We start from the raw sequence: 24852 nt of genomic DNA on the forward strand, positions 1-24852 counted from the left end.
TCTTCAATCTACTTCACCACCAGTATGGGAAGACAAGATCTGCATCTTGGATCGACTTCCTATCAATATAGGAAGATAGGACCTGCTATCTTCGATCTACTTCACGCCAATACATGAAGACAAGATCTGCTTTCTACGATCTACTTCGCCACCAATATGGGAAGACAAGATCTGCATATTGGATCCACTTCCTATCAATATAGGAAGATAGGACCTGCTATCTTCGATCTACTTCACGCCAATACATGAAGACAAGATCTGCTTTCTGCGATCTACTTCGCCACCAATATGGGAAGACAAGATCTGCATCTTCGATCCACTTCCTACCAATATAGAAAGATAGGATCTGCTACCTTCGATCTACTTCACGCCAATACATGAAGACAAGATTTGCTTTCTGCGATCTACTTCGCCACCAATATGGGAAGACAAGATCTGCATCCTGGATCCACTTCCTATCAATATAGGAAGATAGGACCTGCTATCTTCGATCTGCTTCACGCCAATACATGAAGACAAGATCTACTTTAATGACTTCAATCCCTCCCATTGCAACTTCAAGGGTATAGGATCTGTTTCTTTGATCTGTTCTCTGGGGAATATGACCTGTAAAATCCATTTTATGGACCTATTTATGCCTAGTGTTTAGGATGGCATGATCAGAATGAATCAAATGCTTCTAACTAGATGTGTATGAATGAATGCAGAATGTCATGAGAATGATCCATTTTTAATGTTTGAGTTGTCATTGCTCATGTTTTATCACTGACGTGTTACAACGCCTTCTTGCTCGGTTGGCATCCAAAGAAACACTTAGTCAGATTGCCCCCACTGCGAACGTCAAAGTTTAATCCACTGGGACATAAAATTTGTACCATCAATCTCCCACCGTAAACTAAGGGTAGAAGGATATGGCTTTTTCTCGATCCTCTGCTATCACAATTCAAGGATACAGAATGTGAAACTCTTTGATCTCCTACACCATTCCCAATGTGTCATACCAAATGTTTATGTACAAATACAAAATTTCCTTCTCCGAGAAAACCTTTTCTTATTACTTGGTGAACATCGCTTGTTTGTTCATTGAAGCTTTGCCACCAACACGACATCTTGTCATTTTGTTCAATGTTTGGACAACAAAATTTGAAAGGATAGTCCTGACTTGGACTCTTCCTTTTTGGACACTTTGAATTTGGTGTGCTCTAAACAACAGTCCTGTTTCAGGCTCCTTCATTATTTAGAAATTTCTAGAGTAATATGCAAAACTCCAATTGCTTGAACATTCAGTTTACTAATAGTTATTCTAAATGTTTTTCGAGAAGGTTACCACAACGAACAAACAAATGTTATTGAGAACAAATCTCGAGATGAATGAGTTAATCGAGATAGCAAATTTTGCTAAGATAAAAAATAAAATAAGACAATGGACAAGAATGAAATTTTATTGGGGAGCAAAGCTTGAACTGAATACAATAATCAAGACAACAAATTTTGCCAAGATTCAAAGTATAAGATGACAACAGGTGCCCCAGATATCGCAGCACGAGCTTCCCTGCACAAGTTTTCTAAAGACCATTTAATATGTGTTTGGAATCTACAGTATTTTGTCGATACCCCAAGATGTCACCTACTCCTTCTTGCGATTCAGGTGTAGTAAGACCACCACATGCCTCAGATCCTGCTCAAAAATTCGAGCCGTTCCGTTCACCTCACGCTTCAAAATTCGAGCCGCCTTTTTCAGGTTTTCAACTCAAATCCCCTTTGGTCTCAAGGTGCCTTTTGCAGGTTTTCACCTTGGCCTCTCCTCCTTTTTTTTTTTGAATGCCCCCTTTTTAAGTGAAATACTTCTTGACTGAGTCTGAATTTATAGGATTTGACAGGCTTTTACCATCCATTTCGCTCAGGATTAAAGCTCCTCCTGAAAAGGCCTTTTTTACCACATAAGGACCTTCCCAATTTGGCATCCACTTTCCTCTAAAATCCTTTTGTAGAGGAAGAATCTTTTTCAGCACCAGGTCCCCCTCGTAAAATTCTCTGGGACGAACTTTTTTGTTGTAAGCTCGCATCATTCGTTTCTGATACATCTGACCATGACGAATAGCTTTTAACCTCTTTTCTTCTACCAAGTTTAACTGGTCATATCTGGATTGAATCCATTCAGCCTCATCCAACTTTAGTTCAGTTAATACTCGGAGAGAAGGAATTTCAACTTCTATGGGTAAAACTGCTTCCATCCCATAGACTAAAGAAAATGGTGTTGCCCCGGTAGAGGTTCTAACAGAAGTGCGATATGCCAGGAGAGCAAAAGGTAATTTCTCGTGCCAATCTTTGTAGGTTTCAGTCATTTTTCCTATAATTTTCTTGATGTTTTTGTTAGCTGCTTCCACGGCACCATTCATTTTTGGACGGTACGGTGACGAATTGTGGTGTCTGATCTTGAACTGACTACAAACTTCCGCTATTGAGTTGTTGTTTAAGTTCAGCGAATTATCGGATATGATCCTTTCAGGCATCCCGTATCGACATATGATCTCTTTTTTCAGAAACTTGCTAACTGCCGACTTCGTGACATTTGCATATGAAGCCGCCTCCACCCATTTAGTGAAGTAATCAATAACCACAAAGATAAAACGATGCCCATTGGAAGCTTTTGGAGATATTGGCCCGATAACGTCCATTCCCCATATGGAGAAAGGCCATGGAGAAACCATAACATGAAGGGGTGAAGGTGGTGCGTGCATTTTGTCACCATAAATTTGACATTTATGGCACCTCTTGGCATAATTAATGCAATCCCCTTCCATGGTGGACCAATAGTACCTAAATCTCATAATTTGTCTGGCCATCGTGAAGCCATTGGCATGCGTTCCGCAGATACCTTCATGCACTTCTTCCAAAATTTCCTTTGCCTCAACAGCATCCACACACCTTAACAGTACTTGATCTTTTCCTTTTTTATACAAAATTTCCCCATCAAGGACATAGTCAATGGCTAATCTCCTTAATGTCTTCTTATCATTTTCTGTCGCATGGTCAGGGTACTCGCGACTCTTCACATATCGCAATATGTCATGGTACCAAGGGTGATCATCCTTTCCCTCTTCATTGTCAATGTTGCAACAATGGGCTGGAACCTCATAGATGCTGATCTGGATAGGCTTCATATCTTCTAATTTGTTCACTTTAAACATGGAGGCTAAAGTGGCCAAAGCATCTGCCATCTGGTTTTCATCTCGTGGGAGGTAACTAAAGGTGACACTATCAAATTCCTCGATCAATTCCATAACCAATTTTCGATAGCGAACCAACTTCGGGTCTCTTGTTTCCCATTCCCCCTTGAGCTGGTAAATTACTAATGCAGAGTCCCCGTATACCTCTAGCACCTTAATTTTCTGCTTTATGGCTGCCCGAATGCCCATAATGCAAGCTTCATACTCAGCCATATTATTTGTGCAGTCAAAGTCCAATTTGCTAGTGAAAGGATAATAATCTCCACTAGGGGACACGAGTACTGCCCCAATTCCGTTGCCTATAGCATTTGAAGCTCCGTCAAAACTCAACTTCCAAGGAACACCTTCTTGGAAATCTTTCTTTACGGTTGCGGCATACATCAAATCCTCATTTGGGAAATCGAAGTTCAATGGCTCATAATCATCGAGAGCCCTACTTGCTAGGAATTCCGCTATTGCACTCCCTTTGACCGCCTTCTGGTTCACATAGACTACGTCAAATTCAGATAGAAGAATTTGCCATCGAGCCATTCTTCCATTCAGAGCGGCTGACTCCATCAAGTATTTCAGAGGGTCTAATTTGGAGATTAACCAGGTCGTATGGTACAACATGTACTGTCTCAGTCTCCGAGTTGTCCACATTAAAGCACAACATAATTTCTCGATTGGTGAATATCTTGTTTCGCATTCGGTGAACTTCTTACTGAGATAGTAGATCGCTCTTTCCTTTCGTCCTGATTCGTCATGTTGACCAAGCACGCATCCCATGGAATTTTCAAATACTGCCAAATACAGTATGAGCGGTTTGTCTGGGCAGGGTGGCATCAGTACTGGGGCGTTGGATAAGTAATGTTTGACTTTTTCAAAAGTTTTTTGACATTCCTCATCCCATACACCTGGATTATGTTTCTTGAGGAGGCGAAATATGGGGTCGCATTTCTCAGTTAGCTGTGAGATGAACCGAGAAATATAGTTCAGCCTTCCTAGAAAACCTCGAACCTCCTTTTGAGTACGCGGCGGGGGTAATTCTTGTATTGCTCTTACTTTGTCAGGATCAATCTCAATTCCTCTTTCACTGACCACGAATCCAAGCAATTTTCCTGATCTGACCCCGAATGTGTATTTTGCTGGATTTAGCTTTAGCTGAAATTTCCTCAATCTCGTAAATAATTTCTTAAGGACCTGCACATGTTCCTTTTCTGTTTTAGATTTTGCAATCATGTCATCAACATAGACTTCTAACTCCTTATGCATCATGTCATGGAACAATGTTACCATGGCCCTCTGATACGTTGCCCCTGCATTTTTCAACCCAAATGGCATCACCTTATAACAAAAAGTTCCCCATAGGGTTATGAACGTAGTTTTCCTCATATCCTCGGGATGCATCTTAATTTGGTTATATCCCGAGAAGCCATCCATGAAAGAAAACAGCGAATGTCCTGCTGTATTGTCTACCAAGGCGTCGATATGCGGCAAGGGAAAGTTATCTTTTGGGCTAGCCTTATTTAGATCTCTATAATCCACACACATTCGTACCTTCCCATCTTTCTTAGGGACAGGAACAATGTTAGCTACCCACTCGGAGTATTTGACCACCTTCAGGAACCCAGCGTCGAATTACTTTTGCACCTCTTCTTTTATTTTTAACACGATATCAGGCCTCATTCTTCGGAGTTTTTGCTGAACTGGTTTGCAATCCTCCTTTATAGGAAGTCGGTGAACCACGATGTCAGTACTTAACCCCGGCATATCTTGGTATGACTATGCGAAGACATCTTTGAACTCTCGCAGCAATTCAATGAGGTCTTGTTTTACTTCTTCAGCTATGCGGGTACCAATCTTTAACACCTTTCCCTCTTCCAAGATCACTGTCTCTATCGTCTCTTCGTGGGGTAGAATCTGTTTCTCTTCCTGCTCTACCATTCTCAACAAGTCCGGAGATAGGTTGCAATCTGTGTTATCTTCAAAATCTTGAGATTCCTCTGGACACATATCTCGTTCAAAAAGATTTTCTAAGTCCATAGTAGAGTCACTCATATCATTGATATCTTGGGACCTGTTATAGGTATCAAAGAATGTACAGGGAATGTATGAATTTAAGGATTCTTATTTAGTATGACCATGAATGTATGAAAAAAAGAATTTGAAAAGAATATATACTCAAAATGCGAAGATATATTTCATTGAAATCACAATGTCCACATATAAGCCTATTTCAGTTCACAAAAGTTTTCATTTTCTCTAGGCTTAGAACAATTAATGTTTTGAATATTACTCTGGAAAAGCTCTAAAAACTTCAGGCATTTCTTCCGCAGTCCAATTGTTTAAAACACTCCCAGGTTCAACGGGGTAGATGCCTGACGTACTTCCTCCTTCAAATTCTTCTTCACATATGGCATTGATGCTTAAGTTTCTTAACATTTCCTCTGCGGTCTTCTTTCTTGGAGCCCTCAGTTCAGAATACATAGTTCCTCCCGACATGAATGTCCTGGATATGTGGGGGAAAGCCATAGGTTCCCAGTCGACTTCTTTTCCGTTCAAACGCGCCTTCCTTCTATCTTGTCTCTTTTCTAACTCTTTCCTTCTCTGTTTGGTATTTGGTTTAAATCCTAAACCAAAACGATCTTGTTTGTATTTCACTACTGGTGCCCCCATCCTTCCCTAAAGGCATCTTCTAAGTCCTCTTCCAGGCACAGCTCCTTTCCCAACTGTCGCTTGTAATCCCATCCTTGTGGCTTTAGACATGCTGGGCGTCGGAATCTTCTTTCCCCCTATGACAAAGGTTGCATTTACGAACTCCAAAGATCGAAAAGAACATTCAACTGCCTCGTCGTCTATTCCCAAATATGGTGTATCATTGGTTACCAATGCAATGATATCTTCCTCGGCGTCAATTGTAATTAACCGGCCTTCTATTACCAATTTTAACTTCTGGTGCAATGATGAAGGCACCGCCCCTGTCGAATGAATCGAGGGTCTTCCTAATAAGCAATTATATGACGGCTTAATATCCATCACTAGGAAGTCCACATCGTATGTATTTGGGCCAATTAAAAGAGGTACTTCTATTCTTCCTATCACCTTTCTTTCGGTACCATCAAATGCTCTCACTATATTTTGGCATGATCTCATGTGAGAGTTATCCACCGGTAACCTACTTAAGGTAGATAGGGGTAAAACATTCAAGGCTGATCCATTGTCAATTAGCACTCCAGCTAACATATACTCCCCGCAACGAGCAGTGATGTGTAATGCTTTGGTAGATCCTCTTCCCCCTGGCGGTATTTCATCATCATTAAAAAAGATGAAATTATCGGCATTGATATTATTAACCAAGCGGTCCAACTTATTCACCGAGATATCTTTAGTGACATAAGTTTCATTTAGCACCTTAATCAACGCATTACGATGTATCTCTGAACTTATAAGCAACTCAAGTACGGAGATACGAGCCGGTTGCTTATGTAATTGTTCTACCACGCTGTACTCGCTATGTTTCAAGAATTTTAGAAATTTTTTGGCTTGATTTTCAGTTACCGGCTGATTGACACTCGATTCAATTTCGTCTGTTTTTGTTTTTCCTAGCTCAACTGCTAAAGCTTTTTCTTTTCCAGATTCCACTATCGTGTCTGCCGGATCATAGCGCTTTCCACTTCGTGTATAGAATCCTTCCTTCTTTTCTGAAGCATTTACCGAGCTCTCTTTTCCTGGAATCGTCACATTGCAATCGTAACTCCAAGGAACCTTTTTGTTATCCTTGTAAGGAAAGGATACAGGTTTTTGGATTATAACTTTTGGCCCTATTTGTATTCCAGATTCTTTGTTCATTGGCTTTGAAATGATAACCACTGGATGACGAAGCTCTTGGGTTCTCCTTGCAGATCCTTCTCCTGTAGCACAAACTTCTTCCTCTTTTAACCCTTTGATTTCTTCATAAAACTCCATTTCTTTGCTATCCATAAAGTTTTGCACCACGATTCTGAACTCGGTGCATTCCTGGATGTCATGATCTTCTTCTGCATGGAACTCACAAAATCTCTTTGCTTGTTCAGGCCTTTCTATCGAATCTTGCTTGATAAGACCTCTTTTTACCATTTGTTTCCAAACCCATCTAAGAGGGGTTTTTATCTCTGCCACGTTGGCTTTGACTCTTCTTCCTTCATTCTCACTTATCGCGTTTACCCTATTATCGTCATGATTGGGCAACGGATTTTCTGCTACATTTGGCCCCGATGAGTCGCCAATCTTTACGATCCCCATATTGATAAGTTTCTCCACTAACTTCTTGAATGCAGTGCAGTTCTCAATCGAGTGCCCCTTAATCCCCGCGTGGTACTCGCATTGGGAGTTTGTGTCATACCATTTGGGGTACGGAGGTTGCATGGGTTTTAGGTAAAATGGAGATACCACATGTGCATCAAATAAATTCTGATACAATTCTTTATACGTCACCGGGATGGGTGTGAATTGAGGTCTTTCTATATTTGGCCTTGAATTGGACTCCCGTCTCGAAGAACCTTGCTGATTAGTGGTTGTTGCTCTGGCTTGTCCCACCGTGATTGATCTAGAATGGTCCTTGTTAAACATGCTTGTGTTGTTTATCTCATGCTCCTTCTTTCTCGGTGCTGACCTTTTAGCACTTTCTCCTACTTCTATCTTGCCACTCCTTATGGCATTTTCTATCATTTCTCCAGACATCACTATGTCTGAAAAGCTTTTGGTGGCACTACCCAGCATGTGATTGAGAAATGGAGCTTTCAAAGTATTGATAAAAAGCATGGTTATCTCTTTTTCTAAAAGTGGTGGTTGAACTTGTGCTGCTACCTCCCTCCATCTTCGAGCATACTGGCGAAAGCTCTCATTAGTTTTCTTTTCCATATTTTGCAATACAATTCGATCGGGTGCTATGTTCATCACATGTCTGTACTGTTTTATAAAGGCCTGCGCCAAATCTTTCCAAGAGTGGATTTCAGCTCGACTCAATTGATTGTACCATCTAGCCGCTGACCCGATCAAACTATCCTGAAAACAGTGAACCAACAGCTGCTCGTTGTTGATGTACCCGGTCATTCTTCGGCAAAACATAGTGATATGAGCATCGGGACAACTTGTCCCGTCATATTTTTCAAACTCCGGCATTTTAAACTTAGGAGGGAGGATTAAATCAGGCACCAAGCTCAGATCTTTAGCGTCCATTCCTCGGTGGTAATCAGCACTTTCCATGGCCTTAAACTTTTCCTCCAGCCATTTACATCGGTCTTCCAATTGCTTTGACAGATCCACTTTCGTCTTTTCCACTTCTGCCACGTCATCGAGGTCAGGGACTATGAGATTGGTGGGATTCTCTCCGGAATTGTTACTTATTCCGATTGGAGGACTCGTTTGGAATTGTTGGGGTCTAATTGTAACAGAGGGTCTTTGTGGATACATTTCAGCTTGAGTATGCGCGTGCAGAGGGGTAAAGCCTGGAGGGTAAAGGGGTTCATCACTATTTCCTTCTTCAACATTAACAATAGGGTCCTTTCCCTTGTCTTTTCCTCCTTTCAACAGTTGCGTTAACTTTGCCATCATGTCGTCTTGGGATTCTCGCATCTCTCGCTGAATCTTTTCCAACCGCTCTTCTATCTGATCTTGCATATCTCTTTGGAGCTGCTCAAGTTTTTCTAGTCTTTGATCCATGTTCCTTGACTTTGCTCGAGTTTCGTAAGAGTGACGGTTTTCCAGGTTAACTGAAATAATTTTATTTAGTTAGGGTCTTTTAATGGTCATTAATGCATATAATGCAATGCATGAAATGAATGCAAAAGGCGTTAATTCTAGTTCAATTTCATTATGAAAACTTTACTAGAAAATAAACTTTTTTACATAAGGTGGATTACATATACGACTTAGCCCTAAAACTCAAAATTCTAATCCTCCTAAGCAACGAGGCTAGCTCCTGTCCTCGACTCGACTCTAATTCGTACTTCACGCTTAACACATCAGCTTGTACTGCTAACGTCTGCAAGTGATCAGCCACCTCTCGGATTTGAAGCACGGCTTCTCCCATGATTTGATCTCTATCTCTTACTTGGTTCTGAAAGTAGTGCAACTACTCGGTTTGACGATCTTCATTAGATCTCATGTGCTCAATCCGCATCTCGCAACTTCGCAATGCTGCTTCTAACTCTTCAATTCTTCGTTTCATCTCTTCAATTCTACTTAGGCTTGCTTTTAATTCCATCACAGAATTTCAATTTCGATGCCGATGGAGAGATTCTTCTAACTCGGACACTCTATTTTCTAGTTCCCCTTTTTCTTTCTGATTCTCTGACAGACTCTTCTTTAAAGTCTCGTTCTGGGTTTAAACTTCTTGAAACCTCGTTTCCCATCTATCAGCTTTGTTCTTTTCTTCTTGAACTTCCTTGCGCCATTGTTCAGAAGTCTTTCCCAACCCGGCGGTTCTCATTGATGATCGCAACTTCTTGTAATATGTTTTTAGACTGTCCAGATCTTCTTCAGCCCTAGCTTTTCCTTTTCTTAATCGCTCCATCTCGAGCTTCTGGACATCTACATCCAACCTTAAGTTTGTTTTTTCTTCCTCCATTTGCTCTATCTGTTTTTCCAACTCTGCATTTCTTCTTTCAAAATCTTGCTTCAAAATTTCTAGTTCAGAAGGGATGACCCGTAAGTGCTCCCCTATCGAATGACTGCCTTCGGGGCTTGATTTGGGGACATTGTCATTGATTCTTCTGACCCTCCATTCTTCATATTCGGGGGTTGTCATTGGTCCTACAGCTAATCGCTTCATTTGGCGAGTCTGATTCCACGCATTGGATATCTTTCGAATCCTCTTTTTGTAGCCATCACCCCCATACGAGAATTCACACTCGGCCAGCCCCTGGGTTGCGGGTATAAACTGTCTTGATCTGTACTGTCTGAGCACTAATAACGGGGCATAGCCAATAGCTCCCCAGATTCCAAGCAAAGGGACCCAATCAAAACTACCGCATCGGTACAAAATTTCGTCTGGAAGTAACCACGGAGCTCTCCATTCAATGTCTTCTTCATGCAAGTTTTGAAGAATTGCCATCCATTTTTCCATTGAAATGTCGTCCCTTCTCGGTGTAGCTATCATCTCCTTTAGCGGCGAATAGTTTTCAGAGAAGACCCGATATGACACCTTATCCACTTTCCAAAAATGACTGTGGAACCACGCAAGTAACAACTGTGCACATCCAATGAACCTGCCTTCGCCCGCTCGCCGACAGGTACTCAATGATCTGAATGTCTCCGCTAAAATTGCTGGAACTGGGGTAACTCCTTTATCAAGGCGGTCGAACAAATCAGTAACCGCCTCATCAATATGCCCCAAAGCTCTAGGAAAGATAACTAAGCCATATATGCTTAGGGCGAAGATATCTACCCTCTTTTTTATATCCGGGTGCACCAAAGCCACATCTTTCAAACTCCTCCAAGAAATGCACTTGTTATCCCCTTTTTGTTTAATTCGGGCCGTAACCCACTGCTCACTCATGCCTGTTATGTTCATTAACCTTCTCAAAAAGGGTACATTTGCGGCTCTTGAGTAGATTCTGTCGACTTGACTCTTTGAACACCGAAGTAAAGCCATATATTCTTCTATCGTAGGTACCAAGTCAACTTTCTCGAACGAAAAACAACTATAGGCGGGATTCCAAAATTGTGCGAGAGCCCGGAATAGGTGCTTATCTACCTTTATATCTAGCAGGTACGGCAAGTCCCCGTAATGGGAATAAAACAACTGTCTGGCCTCCTCGTCCCAATGGTCCCAAATTCCTTTCAACTCTTGTAAATCGTTCTGGGTTATGCTGATGCGGGTAAAGTCCCATAGCTCTGATATATATCCTTCAGCCAAACTATCCCCTTTCTCTTGCTATGTCGTTTCCGACCAAATTCGGACTACCGCATTATCTTCCACCTTATCAAGAAACCTTCTTTCCATGATAAGCTTTCTTTCTAGAAACCGAATATGAACCAACGCCTTGAAATAATAAAATGCCATGCAGTTGAAATGTCATGCATCCAAAGTAAAACAACAAATATCAGTACCAGATATAAACATATAATCCAAGACAATTCAAAAAGAATAAAAGCACATCAGGGTATCTACTAGGGTTTGGTGTAGTTCTACTTAAGGTGAGTTCCTAAGGTTTACTACATGGGGTTTGGTTCTAAAGCAAAGGTACCCGAACCAGCAGATTCCTCGATCTTCACCCATTATAGGCTCATATAGACCGAGTTCGGTTCAGGGGAATACATTTCCCTATGGCTGCACGGAGATGAAAATCTCACGAAGACATAGGTACGGATGTATCCCGAAAGCGATCCACTATCCTGCACGGAGGTGAAAACCTCACGAAGGAGTAGCTTCTCACTCCCACTTAAAAGGTGTGACCAACGGTCATGCAATGCAATGCAAAGATATAAAAGTTTAAAATACGAAACATGATGAAAACTATAGCTCAAAACAAATGAAATGCAATGAGAAGATCGTATATTTAAATCAAATTTTCAACTTTCAACAAAAAGACAAAAAATAATCAACTCGTGGCTTGACTCACTTATTTTGAAAAAGTCCCCAGTGGAGTCGCCAAGCTGTTGACACCATTTTTTGGATGAAAACGGGGTCGACTTGGATTTTGAAAAAAAAAGAATGAAAACGGGAGTCGCCACCAATCCTTTTTTGACGAGGTGTGATTGGGTCACCTCAAAAGGTGGTTGTTTTTAATAAATGATTTAATTTTATTAAAATAACGATTTTGGTCTACGAAATTCAGAAAAATGAGTTCGGGAGTCGGTTACGCACGAGGAAGGATTAGCACCCTCGATACGCCCAAAATTGGTACCTAGTTGATTAATTAGTGTCTTAGTGTCGAAAATTTGAAAACTTGAAAGAATTTAAAATACGATCCCTCTTTGTAAAGAAAATGCTCAAATGTTAAGGACCTTCTCGTCTCACAATATAAAATGTCACATCCAGTAAGTTAGGACACGACATCTTGAATTTTCGAGAACGAGCTTGCCTTTTATATAAAAATTCGTGTATTTCAAAAGGTTATTCAGTTAGTTAAGGTGAACGAGGAAAATCGAAACCCAGTAAGTTAGGGCACGTTTCCTCGAATTCCCAAACACCGAATATTGCCTTTACTTGCAAAAATCTTATTTCGAGGTAACGAAATGCCATACCCAGTAAGTTAGGGAACAACACCTCGTATCTCCGAGAATAAGCATTTTTCAAAACTCATGTCACGATTTAAAAGAGTATTCCGTTATTTAGGTTAAAGGAGAAAAATCGAAACCCAATAAGTTAGGGCACGATTGTCTCGAATTACCAAATACGGAATATTACTTTTATGAAAGAATTATTATTGGGTTGGATATAATGATAATAAGAATAATATTAAAGTAAAGTAAACAAGAATACTATATATAAATGTATATATATATGTATATAATAGAAATACACACTACTATATAATAATAATAAATATAGAAATACAAAAAGCAAATATAATAAAAATATTAAATTAAAGTAATAAAAAATAATACTATATATAAAATATATATATACATAAAAATATACACTAATATATAATAGTAATAGTGATAGCAAAAATAATAAAAATATAAGTAATATTAATAATATATTAGAATACAAAAGTAAAGTAATAACAATAGGGGTGATAATAATAATAATACAAACAATAATACATATATATAATAATAGTAGTTAGAAATAAAAAATAATAAAAGTAACAATAATGATAGTAATAATATAAATAAATATGGAGAGGGCATATATAATATAATAATAATATAAAAAATAATATATACATGAGAAATAATAATAATAATATAAATAATAGTAAAAATAATAAAATAATAAAACAAAGCTCTCAACTCTCTTTCTCCCTCTTTTCTAAATCCGGCCGTTGGTCCAGCTTTGCTTCGGTCATGGACCCCCACGGGCCGCCATCGGTGCCACCGTACACGGCGGCCGGACCTCAAAAAAACCTCTTTTGCTTTGATCTTTGATTAATCTCCAAAAACTAGCCTTTCCAAGAAACAAAAATAACCTTTTTTACAAAAAAAACACCTCCAAAAAACAAAAAAAAAACCTCCTCCAAAACAAAGAACAATCCTTCTCCAAAAAACCAAAAACCCACCCCCTAAAAACAAAGTCTTGAATGGCTTTTATAGCCAAATTTTACAAGTGGAGTGGTTGGGGTGGTTTAGGTGGCCAAGGGTGGTGGAGTTGGTGGCTAAGGTGGGTGGCCAACAAAGGTGGTGGAGTAGGTGGCCAAGGTTTTTATTTATTTATTTTTTTTTGTGTTTGGGTTGGGATTAGGTTGGGCCAAATTGGGTTTGGTTAGGGTTGGTTTAAGTTGGGCCAAAATTGGGCCTTTACATGTCTTTTGTATTTCTATATTTTATATTTTGCATACATAGCAAAATTGTGACGAACAAATATTAGCTCATTGATTATCTAAGTTCAAACTGAAGATAAGTGGCATTGTAAGAACATTTACATTGCGAGAAAGATAACTTACTTCAGTAGATAATCTAAATAAGTCTGTAAACCTGTAAAAGAATCAAAGTGAGCTTTTGACTCAAATACTGAGAAGGATTATTATGTTGTCTACAATTTCAATTGAGAAGATGGCTAGTCTTGGCTATCGGAGTAGTTGACTCAACGGGTAGAGACATAGATGTATTTATTGGTAGAATGATAAATTAATTCTGAATCCATTTGTGAATTAATTCACTTGTGACGTTCATGGTGTGATTTACCTAAATCCTAAGTTAGTCATTGACCATGCGTAAGCAACTTATGCGTTTTGATATAAATAGAGGCTTATACTCTAAAGATGATCAGGCCCATAGCCGATATATTGGGTACATGACTTGTGTATAGCATGGATTTACTAGCAACAGTGGAATTCATAGCTCAATTAAAGAGTTAATGATATCTTCTCATTGGCATTGTGTGGATTGATAAATATGGAATGTGGCCATGGGTTGCTTGTTCTCAAACGAGCAATTTATAACAGTCATTTAACAGTGATCGTATTAATCATTAAAAAGACACAATGGTGACAATGAGATAAAATAGGATTGTATTGAGTGAATGAATTTAACTCGAAGGAATCAAGGATATCATATGAGGGTAACACACACATGACGAGGTCATTGGACAAAATAGTTGGATGAATTGTTTCCGTAAAGAGAATACAATAAGGAGTTTTCAATCATGATACTTCTTGTGAATTGACTTCATGATTAAGTAATTTTGAATTATCGGAATGATGCTTCAGGACATAATTGCAATTACTAGAGCCTAATTGTATATGTTCGATTGGTCTTTCTGCTAGCTCAACAAAAACTCGATCAGGCTGCATTTGAATCAGAAGAAAATTCTACGACTTTAGAAACAATTTAATTGAGTCGATTTATTCAATGTGAAATTAAATTAGGTGGTCGTGAGAATTGTTCAACTAGAGAATTTAATTAAAGAATTTTCTTTAAAAAATAATTTGGAAAATCTAAGTGATTATTGGAAAATTTAACCTTGATCAATTAAAATTAAATTAATCAAATTAATTAAGATTAATATGATATCTTTGAAAATTAATTTCAAGTCAAACAATTGACCCAATGGGTAATTGAACTTGAAAATTGGATCTGAGATCGTAAATTGGGCCCAGTAGCCGAAAATTGAGACCAAGACCCAAAAATTGATTGAATCAGGCTAGTATGTGAAACTGGGCTAAAAGTCCTACTGATGGCTAGATCGGACTGGTCGGATTGTCATTGAACCAGACCGAACTGGCTTGGGGTGCCATAAGAGTATTGCACCTGCATCACCAGACACAGCAGTGCCGGCAGCTGCAGCGGTGGTGTCCCGGTGATTGACGATAGTTGGTCTTCAGTTGTTGAGTAGTGGAAGAGTTAACATTCCTTCTGAGACTCTATCAGAGAATTTGATTTCAGATTAATTTTTTCAAAAATAATATTATTTTAATAATTTAATATTAAATTTAATTTAATGTTTATCTACAATTATTTTAATAAGATTTAATATTAAATTTAATCTAAAAATATTAGATTAAATTTAATATTAAAGTGATTAAGTTTAACCATAGTTGAACTCTCTAAACTCTCCCTATATAAAGAGAGTCTGGGTCATTATTTTACACATACTTGAATTCAACAGAAAGTTGTAGAGAGAAAATTCTTTAAAGAGAAAATTTTTAAAGATATTTTTTCATTTATAACTTGACCTAAAAATATAGAAAGATTGCGAAATTACCCCACTGGTAATTTTTACTTTTGTAAAAAATTTTCTGATTCGAAGCGTGGCCACACTGGACAGACATGAGCTTGAGGATAGCGGAGAAAACTATTCAGTTGAAGCGCTCATCCTAGGCTAATTGAAATTTTATAATTTTATTTTAGTGTTTATTACTTTAAATATCACAACCAAAATCTTGTTTTAGAAAAAAATTAAAACTCTGGTTTTTCCCTAAATTTATTTTCCGTTACATTTTCCAAACCCATTTTACCAACATCAATGTCATCTTTAGTGGTGTAGATATGGAGTAATTCAAGATAATTTTAATGTATGAGTATGTCAAGGATGCCTCGACAATTATCCAAAACCAACATGAAGTAAATGCTTTCATTCCCATGTCAAAACTCCAAATCCTTACAACTAGATTTAAGGACTTAAAATTAATAAAAAAGAAACTATTTTTAGTTTTATGCTTGTCTATTAATGATAAATTTCTAATTAACTATTTGTCTTGATAAATGCTTTTTAATGTTATGGTTACATTAAAATAGAGTGTACCAGCACTCTTAAGAAGAAATAGAAGTCTCTTGTTGTGACTTGGAGTGATGAATAATTTAAAAGTGAATATACTTATTCAAATCAAGACCAAATCAGAAACTATGTGGCATTCACTTTCATTGTTGCATCGATGTTGCAATAAGCATTAAGACAGTGATTGAGGAAGATTCTAACAACGATGACTTTGACTCATTTGAGAAATTGGAAGAAACCTACTAACTCATGTTAGAGAAATGAAAGATTGTGTGCTAGATCAATGGAAATCTAACAAAAAGAGATTACTAGTGTTAAAGAAGAAATCATGAAGCTTGACATTCTAACACAAGAGAATGATAAGATTATTACTAAAAAATATGCAGACTTGAGTGCCACTGAACAAGAGTTGGATGATGTTAAAGTTGTCCTCAAGAACTTTGGGATCCAAAATGTGAAATTATATGAGATACTGACTTTTAAAAGAATGAGATCGGGCCATAGAGAACTATGTTACATGGGGAAGAAACTTATCTCTTTTGCAAGAAAAAAGAGATATTGAACAGTCACTCATCATCATAGTTAAGTGGTAAGGCACACTAGACCTCACTATTACAAGATGTTAAATGATTATGGTTGGAGAAAGTTCAGACATATTAAACTAGTATTGCAACAACTAATTCAACAAGCATTAGCAATTCAACTTGTATGCTAATTTAATAAGATAAGTTCATATGGTATGCTTGTATTTAAATTGTTATATACTTGAATTAAGAATTTGTGTATTTTAATAATAATTTGAATTTTTGTAATTTGGTACAAAAGGTGAGGTATGAACTAAATCGTAAAGAAAAGATAAATTGCAATTTGAGATATTTAATGAATTGATAGCTATAATTACCCTATTCAGGTAAGATGAACATTACCAAAAGGTGAGATAAATGTTGCCAACTTTCTTTATGGCTTGGAGAAGTCCACTTGGTGAGTGGGATCTTCTTTGTCATCTTTCCAATTAGAAACAAATTAGACCAATAAGAAAGCAACTGGGTAGCAAGAAGAAGTTGATTGGTTTAGTTTTCTAAACTCTTGGTTTATTTCCTTATTTTGGAATTTGTTTTGGTGTTGTAATAACTTTTATGGATGCCTACATACTTTTTGGTTATGTTTTGAAATTGATTCACAATTGACATTCATGTTATCACTATGCTTGATGAATAAATATGGATTTTGATAAGGAGAGTAAGTTAATGATTAACCTATTTTCTTTTTTAGTTTTTGATGTATAGTATTGTGTGATTCGTTTACTACAAGATTTTGTCATAAATGCTAACAGTGGAGATTGTTAGAACATTGAATGTCTAAACTAAGTGTTGACTAAAACACTAAATGATTGAACTTAGTATTGCAACATTAGTTTCGACAAACCATATGATAATTAATGTAGATTATATTAAATTGGCAAGTTTGATTTATAGTATTATGTTTTTTAATTAGTATCTCAAAATAAGCAAGAAATGTAGGAATGTCATGTGAAAGGGAACTAGGTAAAACATTATTAGATTCCATGTTTGAAGAGAACCTTTATAGACGCTTGAAGGTGTTCATAAACGATGGGATCTTTTAAATTGCATGTGATTAGGAAAAAAAGATAAGCTTATAGTTTAAGAAATTTGGTTGAAACGTAGTTAAATAGCTTATAACTCATATTATTTAAATTTAAATTACTAGTTGATAGTAGGATAAAATTTGATGTTTAAAATGTTGATTTTGTTGGATATACAAACTAGTCATCCTCCACATTTGAATGCATATTTTAGAGCTTAATTTGTTTATTAATGTTTACGTTCTTTATAAGAAAGGATGTGGGAGAGCGAGTGCAATAATTGTAACTATCTTATGTAATTGTTTCGTGAAGGTAGGATTATTATCTAAATTATTGCGTAAATAATATTGGGTTAAAATATACATATATTCTTTTATTATTTCAATTTAATATTATAGTTTCTATTTTAGTTCCAATTTTCTGTATTAATTTTAATATCGATTTTAATTTGATTTAATTATTTCAGGTTTTTATTTCCTATTAGTATTTTATTTTTATTATATTAGTTAGATTTGAATCATATTTTACTTTTATTTCAATTATTTTTTTATATATTTCTATTTTTAACTTAACCTTAAAATTTCTCTTAAATTATTTTTTTATACTTTAAACTGCTTTAAAATCCTTTTCTTTATTCATATTTGCATGTTATTAAATAATTTATTATATCAAATTTTAACATAGTATATGACACTGAAACTAATATATTAGGAAGGTATATATATTTGTCTAAATCTAAAAATATTTTAAAATTCATTATTAGTAACAAATTCATGAATTTGTGAAATTATCATTAATGTTATATTTTTACATAATTTACTATTTGATTTACACTGTTTTTGAAATTAAATTTACAAATACGTTATCTTAAATCAATACAAAAATTTAGATAAAAAATTAAGAAAGTGCGACACTATAAAATCACACACACACATATATATATATAAAGGGTAAATTAAGAAATGAATAATCAAAACAACTATTGGGGAAAAATCTTACCAGATGCATGAGAAGTTGGATTGATTAAATTTGGGTCCTTTAAGCTTGCCCTTCCTTTGGGAAGCTAAGAAAAAGAAAATGCGAAATTTTGAGAAATGGAAAAGAGGAGGGTGAAGACCCAAAATGGATGGTATCAAATGGTGTATATAAAAAGGTAGAGGGAGTAATCATGTCTCATGTATGCTTTAAACGATGTCGGAACGTTCTCGCTTTGCTTTGTCATTTATGTTTCCCATCAATTTATAATTACAACTAAGGTTATTTGCACTTGTTTGTATTGGATTTTTTAAAATTTTTATTTGTCTATTATAATTCTGTTTGATTATTAATTTTTTTATATTAATTTTTATTTTGAATTTGAGACTTATTTTAAATAAATTATCTTTATTTAAGGCTTTTAAATATTATTTAATATAATTTTATAGTCTTTCATAAATTTTTAAAAATAATAATTTTTCAACAACTTTTAATGTATTTTTACTATTTTAAATATAAAATATTATTTTTATTTCATAAAAATTTGAAATTATTATAAATTAAATAAATAAAATAAAATTTAATTTAATTCGATTTGATTTTAATTTGAGTAATTACGATTTTAAACTTACATTTTAAACTATCAAAATACCTCCCTTCGAGTATATTTTAGAAAAATCATCATATACATTATGCTTTACTTCATTAATGATTATGCGTTTGCAACTTTTTCCCTTTCTTCTTTTTACTTTTAGAATAAGAAAAAGAAGAAGAAAGAAGCGAAGAGTAGAGTAATTTCATTTCTTCCCGAATTTATTACAGTTCACTCGATAAGGGAATCTTCCTATAATGAAATCCAGTTCAAATAGACAACTGTGATAACAATTAGAAATTATTATAATGATTATTCACCTTCTTCATCCTCCTTTTCCAGAATTTTATTTCCTATATTCCAATCTTTTTCTTTAATCAGCACCGGATGGAAATGTGGAAATGAAGTATCTGAAAGTCGAAGTTTGTAAGCAATGGAACCAATAGCAATAATGGTCGTCAATACTTAGATCAAAATTACTGTTTAAATTTTAAATATTCATCACTAAGCTTATTTGCATCATGTTTCATCCTCATTTGAACCTTTGGAGTACCTCTTTAAGATTTGAAATATTCAAATAATTTTTTTTATCTTTTATCTTAATTTTAAATTATTTTGAACTATTATTTTATCTTATTTCTACTTTAAATGTACTCGTTAAATCAAGTTGAGCCATTTCATAAATTTTTTTAATTCATTTTTTCCCTATATTCTTTTTTTTCTATTCATTTTCTCAAACAAGCAAATTTTTGGATCTTCATGCAGTTCCAATTTTTTACTTTTTCTTTATGACTAAAATAAGGCAATTTTTATTGAACCAAGCCAACCAATTAGCTTTTTTTATTACTAACCAATCATCACTATTATCTATTAGTTCAAAATGTCAACGTTCATGCTCAACTATCTTAATAACCAGTCGAGTGAACTTGCCTAATAAATATTACATCCCAATTCGCTAATGTCCAAAATCACAAAAACTATCTTAGCATGCATGGTAGCATCCCAATTGAACCCATATATTGCTTGAAAGGGTGTCATTAAACCCAGGTAATTTGCAAGAGAATCGGCAGCTACAATGGCAGAATCTATACCCTAAGGTATTTCAAAAAGATAAGATTTGAATACAGGGATCCCAAACTAATAAGTTTACGAGTCATATGAAAACAAAAATCATGATTAGCACACCACTTCACTTGCCAATCAAATCGCAACACACAACCCCTCATTAGTGCAAATCCAAAGAGCAAGCTCTGTATACTGTTGGGCTGGTAAATATGTGAATCTCTAGACAAACAAAACGGGCTCCCTTGGGGATAAATTTCCGGAGGCCCTTTCCTAACTTACGTACTTGCAATTAGATAATAATTAGATAATATTGTAATGGAGACTGATAGTCAATGGCTTTGGAAAACTTTTTATTTTGATGAAGTGAAGGCCTCGAATTTAGGCTTATTAATTGTAGCGACGCAAAATTTTTTAGCGTGGTCGCTAATTGTGGCAATCTATTGAAAACTTGAAAACTAAAATTTGATTTTAAAATAAACAAGGAGTCACCACCGATCCTTTTCCTAAGTGTGATCGGACACCTATTAGATTCCTTTTTTAAAACAAAAAGAAGGCCGCGTTTAGGTCAACGTTAAAAGTCAAAGAAGAACTAGGGTTCGAGAGTCGGTTATGCGCGAGGAAGGTATTAGCACCCTCGCGACGCCCAAAATTGGTATCTTATAAACACGTGTTGTCTTGATTTTCAAAAATACGAGTTCAATATAAGATTTAATCGTGATCAGATTGAACACGAGAATTTTCAATTTTTTGATTTTTGAGAAGGATATACCGTTTTAACACGAGTCAATTGATATTCACCCAACATAGTGATGAAATCGATGACTTAAATGTTAAATCGGTACGTTGCCTCACTTATTGAAAATTAATTTTTGTAGGCCAATTTTAATCCATTTACATCAAAACCCAATTTAACATTACCTAACCCACCAAAATTAAACCCAAACCCCAAAATCTTAACTACCCAAAGCCCAATTTACATCAAAATCCCAATGGCCCAAACCCTAAGCCCAAATCAAAATAAAAAAAACCCTAGCCCACAACCTAAACTTTTCTCAACTAAATCCTAGCCTTTGCCACCACCAACTCCACTAGCCACACTTGCTCCACCACCTACTCCATTAGCCACACTTGCTCCACCACCACTTGTACCTACAAATGAATACATAAACAATAAAAATATTTGGTAAATGGCTATATAAGCCTTCTCACATTTTGTATTTAGGGAGGAAGAAGTTTTGGGAGAGAAAGTTATTGTAAAGGATTTTTGAGAGGTTTTTTGAGAGTAATCAAGAAGAAGAGTTATTGTAAAGGCTAGTTTTTAGAGAGGCTAGTTTTTTTTTTGGAGATTAATCAAATATCAAAGCAAAAGAGGTTTCTTGGTCTATTCTCGTTTTAAGTTCTTTGTTTGCTTATTGTTTTCCTTTCAGTTTTATTTTCCTTTCAGTTTTATTTGTTTCTTTTATACGAAAGTAAAAACAAAAGGAGGAAGTTTTCCCATTTTTACCGAAAAAGTTTTTTTTGAGATCCGGCTGCCGTGTACGGTGGCACCGACGGTAGCCGGCGGCGGTCCGGTGACCGGACGGTGGCCAGCTTGTGGCCGGAAATCACCCACTCTCTCCTCTCTTTTTTTTGTTATTATATATTTCTTAATATTATATTATATATATTCTTTTAATATTTTAGGTATATTCTAAATTTTATATTACGTATATATATTATACTATTTTATGTATATATCTTTAATACTTTATTATTTATATATATATTTTTTTCTACATGTTATCTTATGTATATATTTTAATTATATTATGTATGTATTTTTTACACTATATTATGTACATATTTTTTTATATCTATTTTATACATATGTGTATATTATATATATCTTAACATTACTAGTTATATTTTCACTATTTTACGTATATACTTCAAACACTATATATAGTATATTTCTAACACTATTACTATTTATAAATATATATATATTTTACGTACATACTCTTAATATCTTTATTATGTATATATTCGTTGTTTTTATTTCACATTGGATACTATTATTACGTTTAATATATCGCATGCATTGTTATTGTTTTAATATTGTTGTCATATTTATTATTTTTTCAATGTATTTCCAACTCGTTTATTTTTGTCTCCGCCTATTTTATATCATTATGTTGTTCATTACTTAAAGATTTTTATTCATGTTTTACTAATTTCAATAAATAAGGCAATGTTTCGCATTTTGGAACATCGAAGAATTGTGCCCTAACTTACGGGGTTTCGGTTCTCTCGTTGGTTCTAAATAGCTAAATATCCTTTTGAGTTTTGAAATGCACGGATTTCCAATTTAAATTAAAAGACGACCTTGTGCTTGGGAATTCATGGTATTGTGTCCTAACTTACGAGATGTGATACTCCGATATCTCGAGATAAGGAAATCTTTAAACAAATCGATTTAAGCTAATTCAAGAATTTTAAAATCAGTATTAATAGAAAAGATCGTATTTCAAGTCCCTTCCCGATTTTTAATTTTCGATATTAAGACACTAACTAATCAATTTGGTACCAATTTTTTGGGCGTGTCGAGGGTGCTAATCCTTCCTCGTACGTAACCGACTCCCGAACTCATTCTCTCAAGTTTTGTAGACCAAAGGCCCTGTTTTAGTAAACTAAAATTGATTTATTAAAACAAAGGTGATCCGATCACACCTGATAAAAGATTGGTGGCGACTCCCGTTTTAATTTTCACTTTCAAACAAAGTCGATCCCTATTTTCAAAAGAATGGTTTCGATAGTTTGGCGACTCCACTGGGGAATTCGAGAGTCGAGCCTTAATTGATTATTTTTTTGTCTTTTGTCAAAAATCGAAAATCGAAAATCGATTTTAAATTTACTGCATTGCATGTTGTCTGTTATTTTCGCGACTCTCTTCATAATATGCTTGCTTTAAGTGGTTTAATTCTTTGAGGTATCTTTGCATATCGCATCGCATTATTGGTCGATTTCACCCTCTTAAGTGGAAGTGAAAAACTACTCCTTCGTGAGGTTTTCACCTCCGTATAGGATAGTGGATCGCTTCGGGATACATCCGACCTGCGTCTTCGTGGGTTTTCACCTCCGTATAGCCATAGGGAAATGTATTCCCCTGAATCGAACTCGGTCTATATGAACCTATAATGGGTGAGGATCGAGGAATCTGCTGGTTCAGTACTTTACTTTAGAACCAACTACATGTAATGAGCCTAGGAGCCTACCCTAGGTAGAACCACACCAAACTTAGTGATTACCTGATTAGGTGCTTATTTACTCACTATTGCTTTGAATTCTATTCTTTGTATATAATACTAACTTGTTGTATTTTGATCATTTTCGCATGACATTTCATCATAAAAGGCTGTTGATTTACGTTCGGTTACTAATTAGAAGAGTTTAGCATGGAAAAAGGATTTCTTGATAGAATGGAGGATAATGCGGCCGTCCGAGTGTGGTTTGAGAGAACGCAACAAGAGAAAGGAGATAGTTTGACCGAGGGATATGAATCGGAGTTGTGGGATTTCACTCGCATCAGTGTGACTCAGAACGACCTGCAAGAGTTAAGGGATATATGGAATAGTTGGAATGGCGAAGTCAAACAACTCTTTTACTGTAACTACGATGACCTACCCTATTTGCTCGATGTAAAGGTGGACAAGTACTTGTTCCGGGCCCTCGCTCAATTTTGGAACCCCGCTTACAGTTGCTTCACTTTCGAAGGAGTTGATTTAGTACCTACGGTGGAGGAATACATGGCGTTACTTAATTGCCCGAAGATTCAGGCCGATAGGGCCTATTCAAGACCTGTTAATGTCCTTCCCTTTTTGAAGAAATTGATGAATATCACGGGGATGAGCGAGCAATGGGTTGCGACCCGCATCAAGCAAAAAGGGGATAGTAAATGTATTCCTTAGATAAATTTGAGGATTTTATTCTTGCGCACCCGATTCGAAGAAAAGGGTTAATGTTTTGCCTTAAGTCTCTACGGTTTGATCGTCTTTCCTAAAGCACTTGGACACATAGATGAAGCCGTCTCAAATTTATTCGATCGACTTGATAAAGGTACCACACCCGTCCCAGCAATCCTAGCAGAAACTTTCCGATCCTTGAATACATGCCGGAGAGCGGACGAGGGAAGATTTATTGGTTGCGCACAGCTTCTTTTGGCTTGGTTCTACAGTCATTTTTGGAAGGTGGAGAAGGTCTCCTATCAGATATTCTTTAAGGATTATTCCCTATTAGAGAATTAGTGGCCACATCGAGGCGGGACGACATCCCCGAAGAGAGGTGGATAACTATTCTCCAAAATTTACAGACCGAAGACGTTGAATGGAGGGCTCCGTGGTTGATTCCTGATGAGATCTTATATAGGTGCGGTGATTTTGACTAGGTCCCTCTGGCTAGAATATGGGGAGCCATTGGATACGCTCCACTGATGGTGTTAAAGCAGTGTCGATCAAGGCAGTTTATACCGGTACACAAGGGTTGGCACAATGTGAGTTCCCCT

The 24852-nt window shown here is 36.0% G+C and overlaps 2 protein-coding genes across 2 annotated transcripts; both read right to left on the bottom strand.

The window, feature by feature from the left end:
* Positions 1-1476: 1476 nt before the first annotated feature.
* On the bottom strand, positions 1477-5744 carry LOC107954117 (uncharacterized). The gene is made up of 5 exons (XM_041084808.1): positions 5600-5744; positions 4223-4429; positions 2879-3964; positions 1615-1678; positions 1477-1552 (listed from the first exon to the last, which is right to left on the bottom strand). The coding sequence occupies exons 1-5, from the start codon at positions 5742-5744 to the stop codon at positions 1477-1479; spliced, it is 1578 nt and encodes a 525-aa protein (XP_040940742.1).
* A 150-nt stretch (positions 5745-5894) lies between these two features.
* On the bottom strand, positions 5895-8912 carry LOC121212342 (uncharacterized). The gene is made up of 4 exons (XM_041084809.1): positions 7641-8912; positions 7080-7478; positions 6771-6989; positions 5895-6623 (listed from the first exon to the last, which is right to left on the bottom strand). Exons 1-4 carry the CDS (start codon positions 8910-8912, stop codon positions 5895-5897), a joined length of 2619 nt encoding a protein of 872 aa, XP_040940743.1.
* Between the last annotated feature and the right edge of the window lie 15940 nt (positions 8913-24852).

This window comes from Gossypium hirsutum, chromosome A13 (assembly GCF_007990345.1).
Source record: "Gossypium hirsutum isolate 1008001.06 chromosome A13, Gossypium_hirsutum_v2.1, whole genome shotgun sequence".
NCBI classification, from domain to species: domain Eukaryota; kingdom Viridiplantae; phylum Streptophyta; class Magnoliopsida; order Malvales; family Malvaceae; genus Gossypium; species Gossypium hirsutum.

What these genes read in the sequence shown, in the direction of transcription:
- LOC107954117 (XM_041084808.1), bottom strand. Translation starts at nt 5,744, where the DNA reads ATGGCTTTCCCCCACATATCCAGGACATTCATGTCGGGAGGAACTATG. An exon ending in TTTGGAAGAAGTGCATGAAG is followed by an intron (nt 1,679 to 2,878) that starts GTATCTGCGGAA and finishes ATTTTTGAGCAG; the next exon opens with GATCTGAGGCATGTGGTGGT. An exon ending in GGAGTAGGTGACATCTTGGG is followed by an intron (nt 1,553 to 1,614) that starts GTATCGACAAAA and finishes AAACTTGTGCAG; the next exon opens with GGAAGCTCGTGCTGCGATAT.
- LOC121212342 (XM_041084809.1), bottom strand. Translation starts at nt 8,912, where the DNA reads ATGGATCAAAGACTAGAAAAACTTGAGCAGCTCCAAAGAGATATGCAA. An exon ending in AAGAGCTTCGTCATCCAGTG is followed by an intron (nt 6,990 to 7,079) that starts GTTATCATTTCA and finishes TTTCCTTACAAG; the next exon opens with GATAACAAAAAGGTTCCTTG. An exon ending in AATCGAGTGTCAATCAGCCG is followed by an intron (nt 6,624 to 6,770) that starts GTAACTGAAAAT and finishes GCGTTGATTAAG; the next exon opens with GTGCTAAATGAAACTTATGT.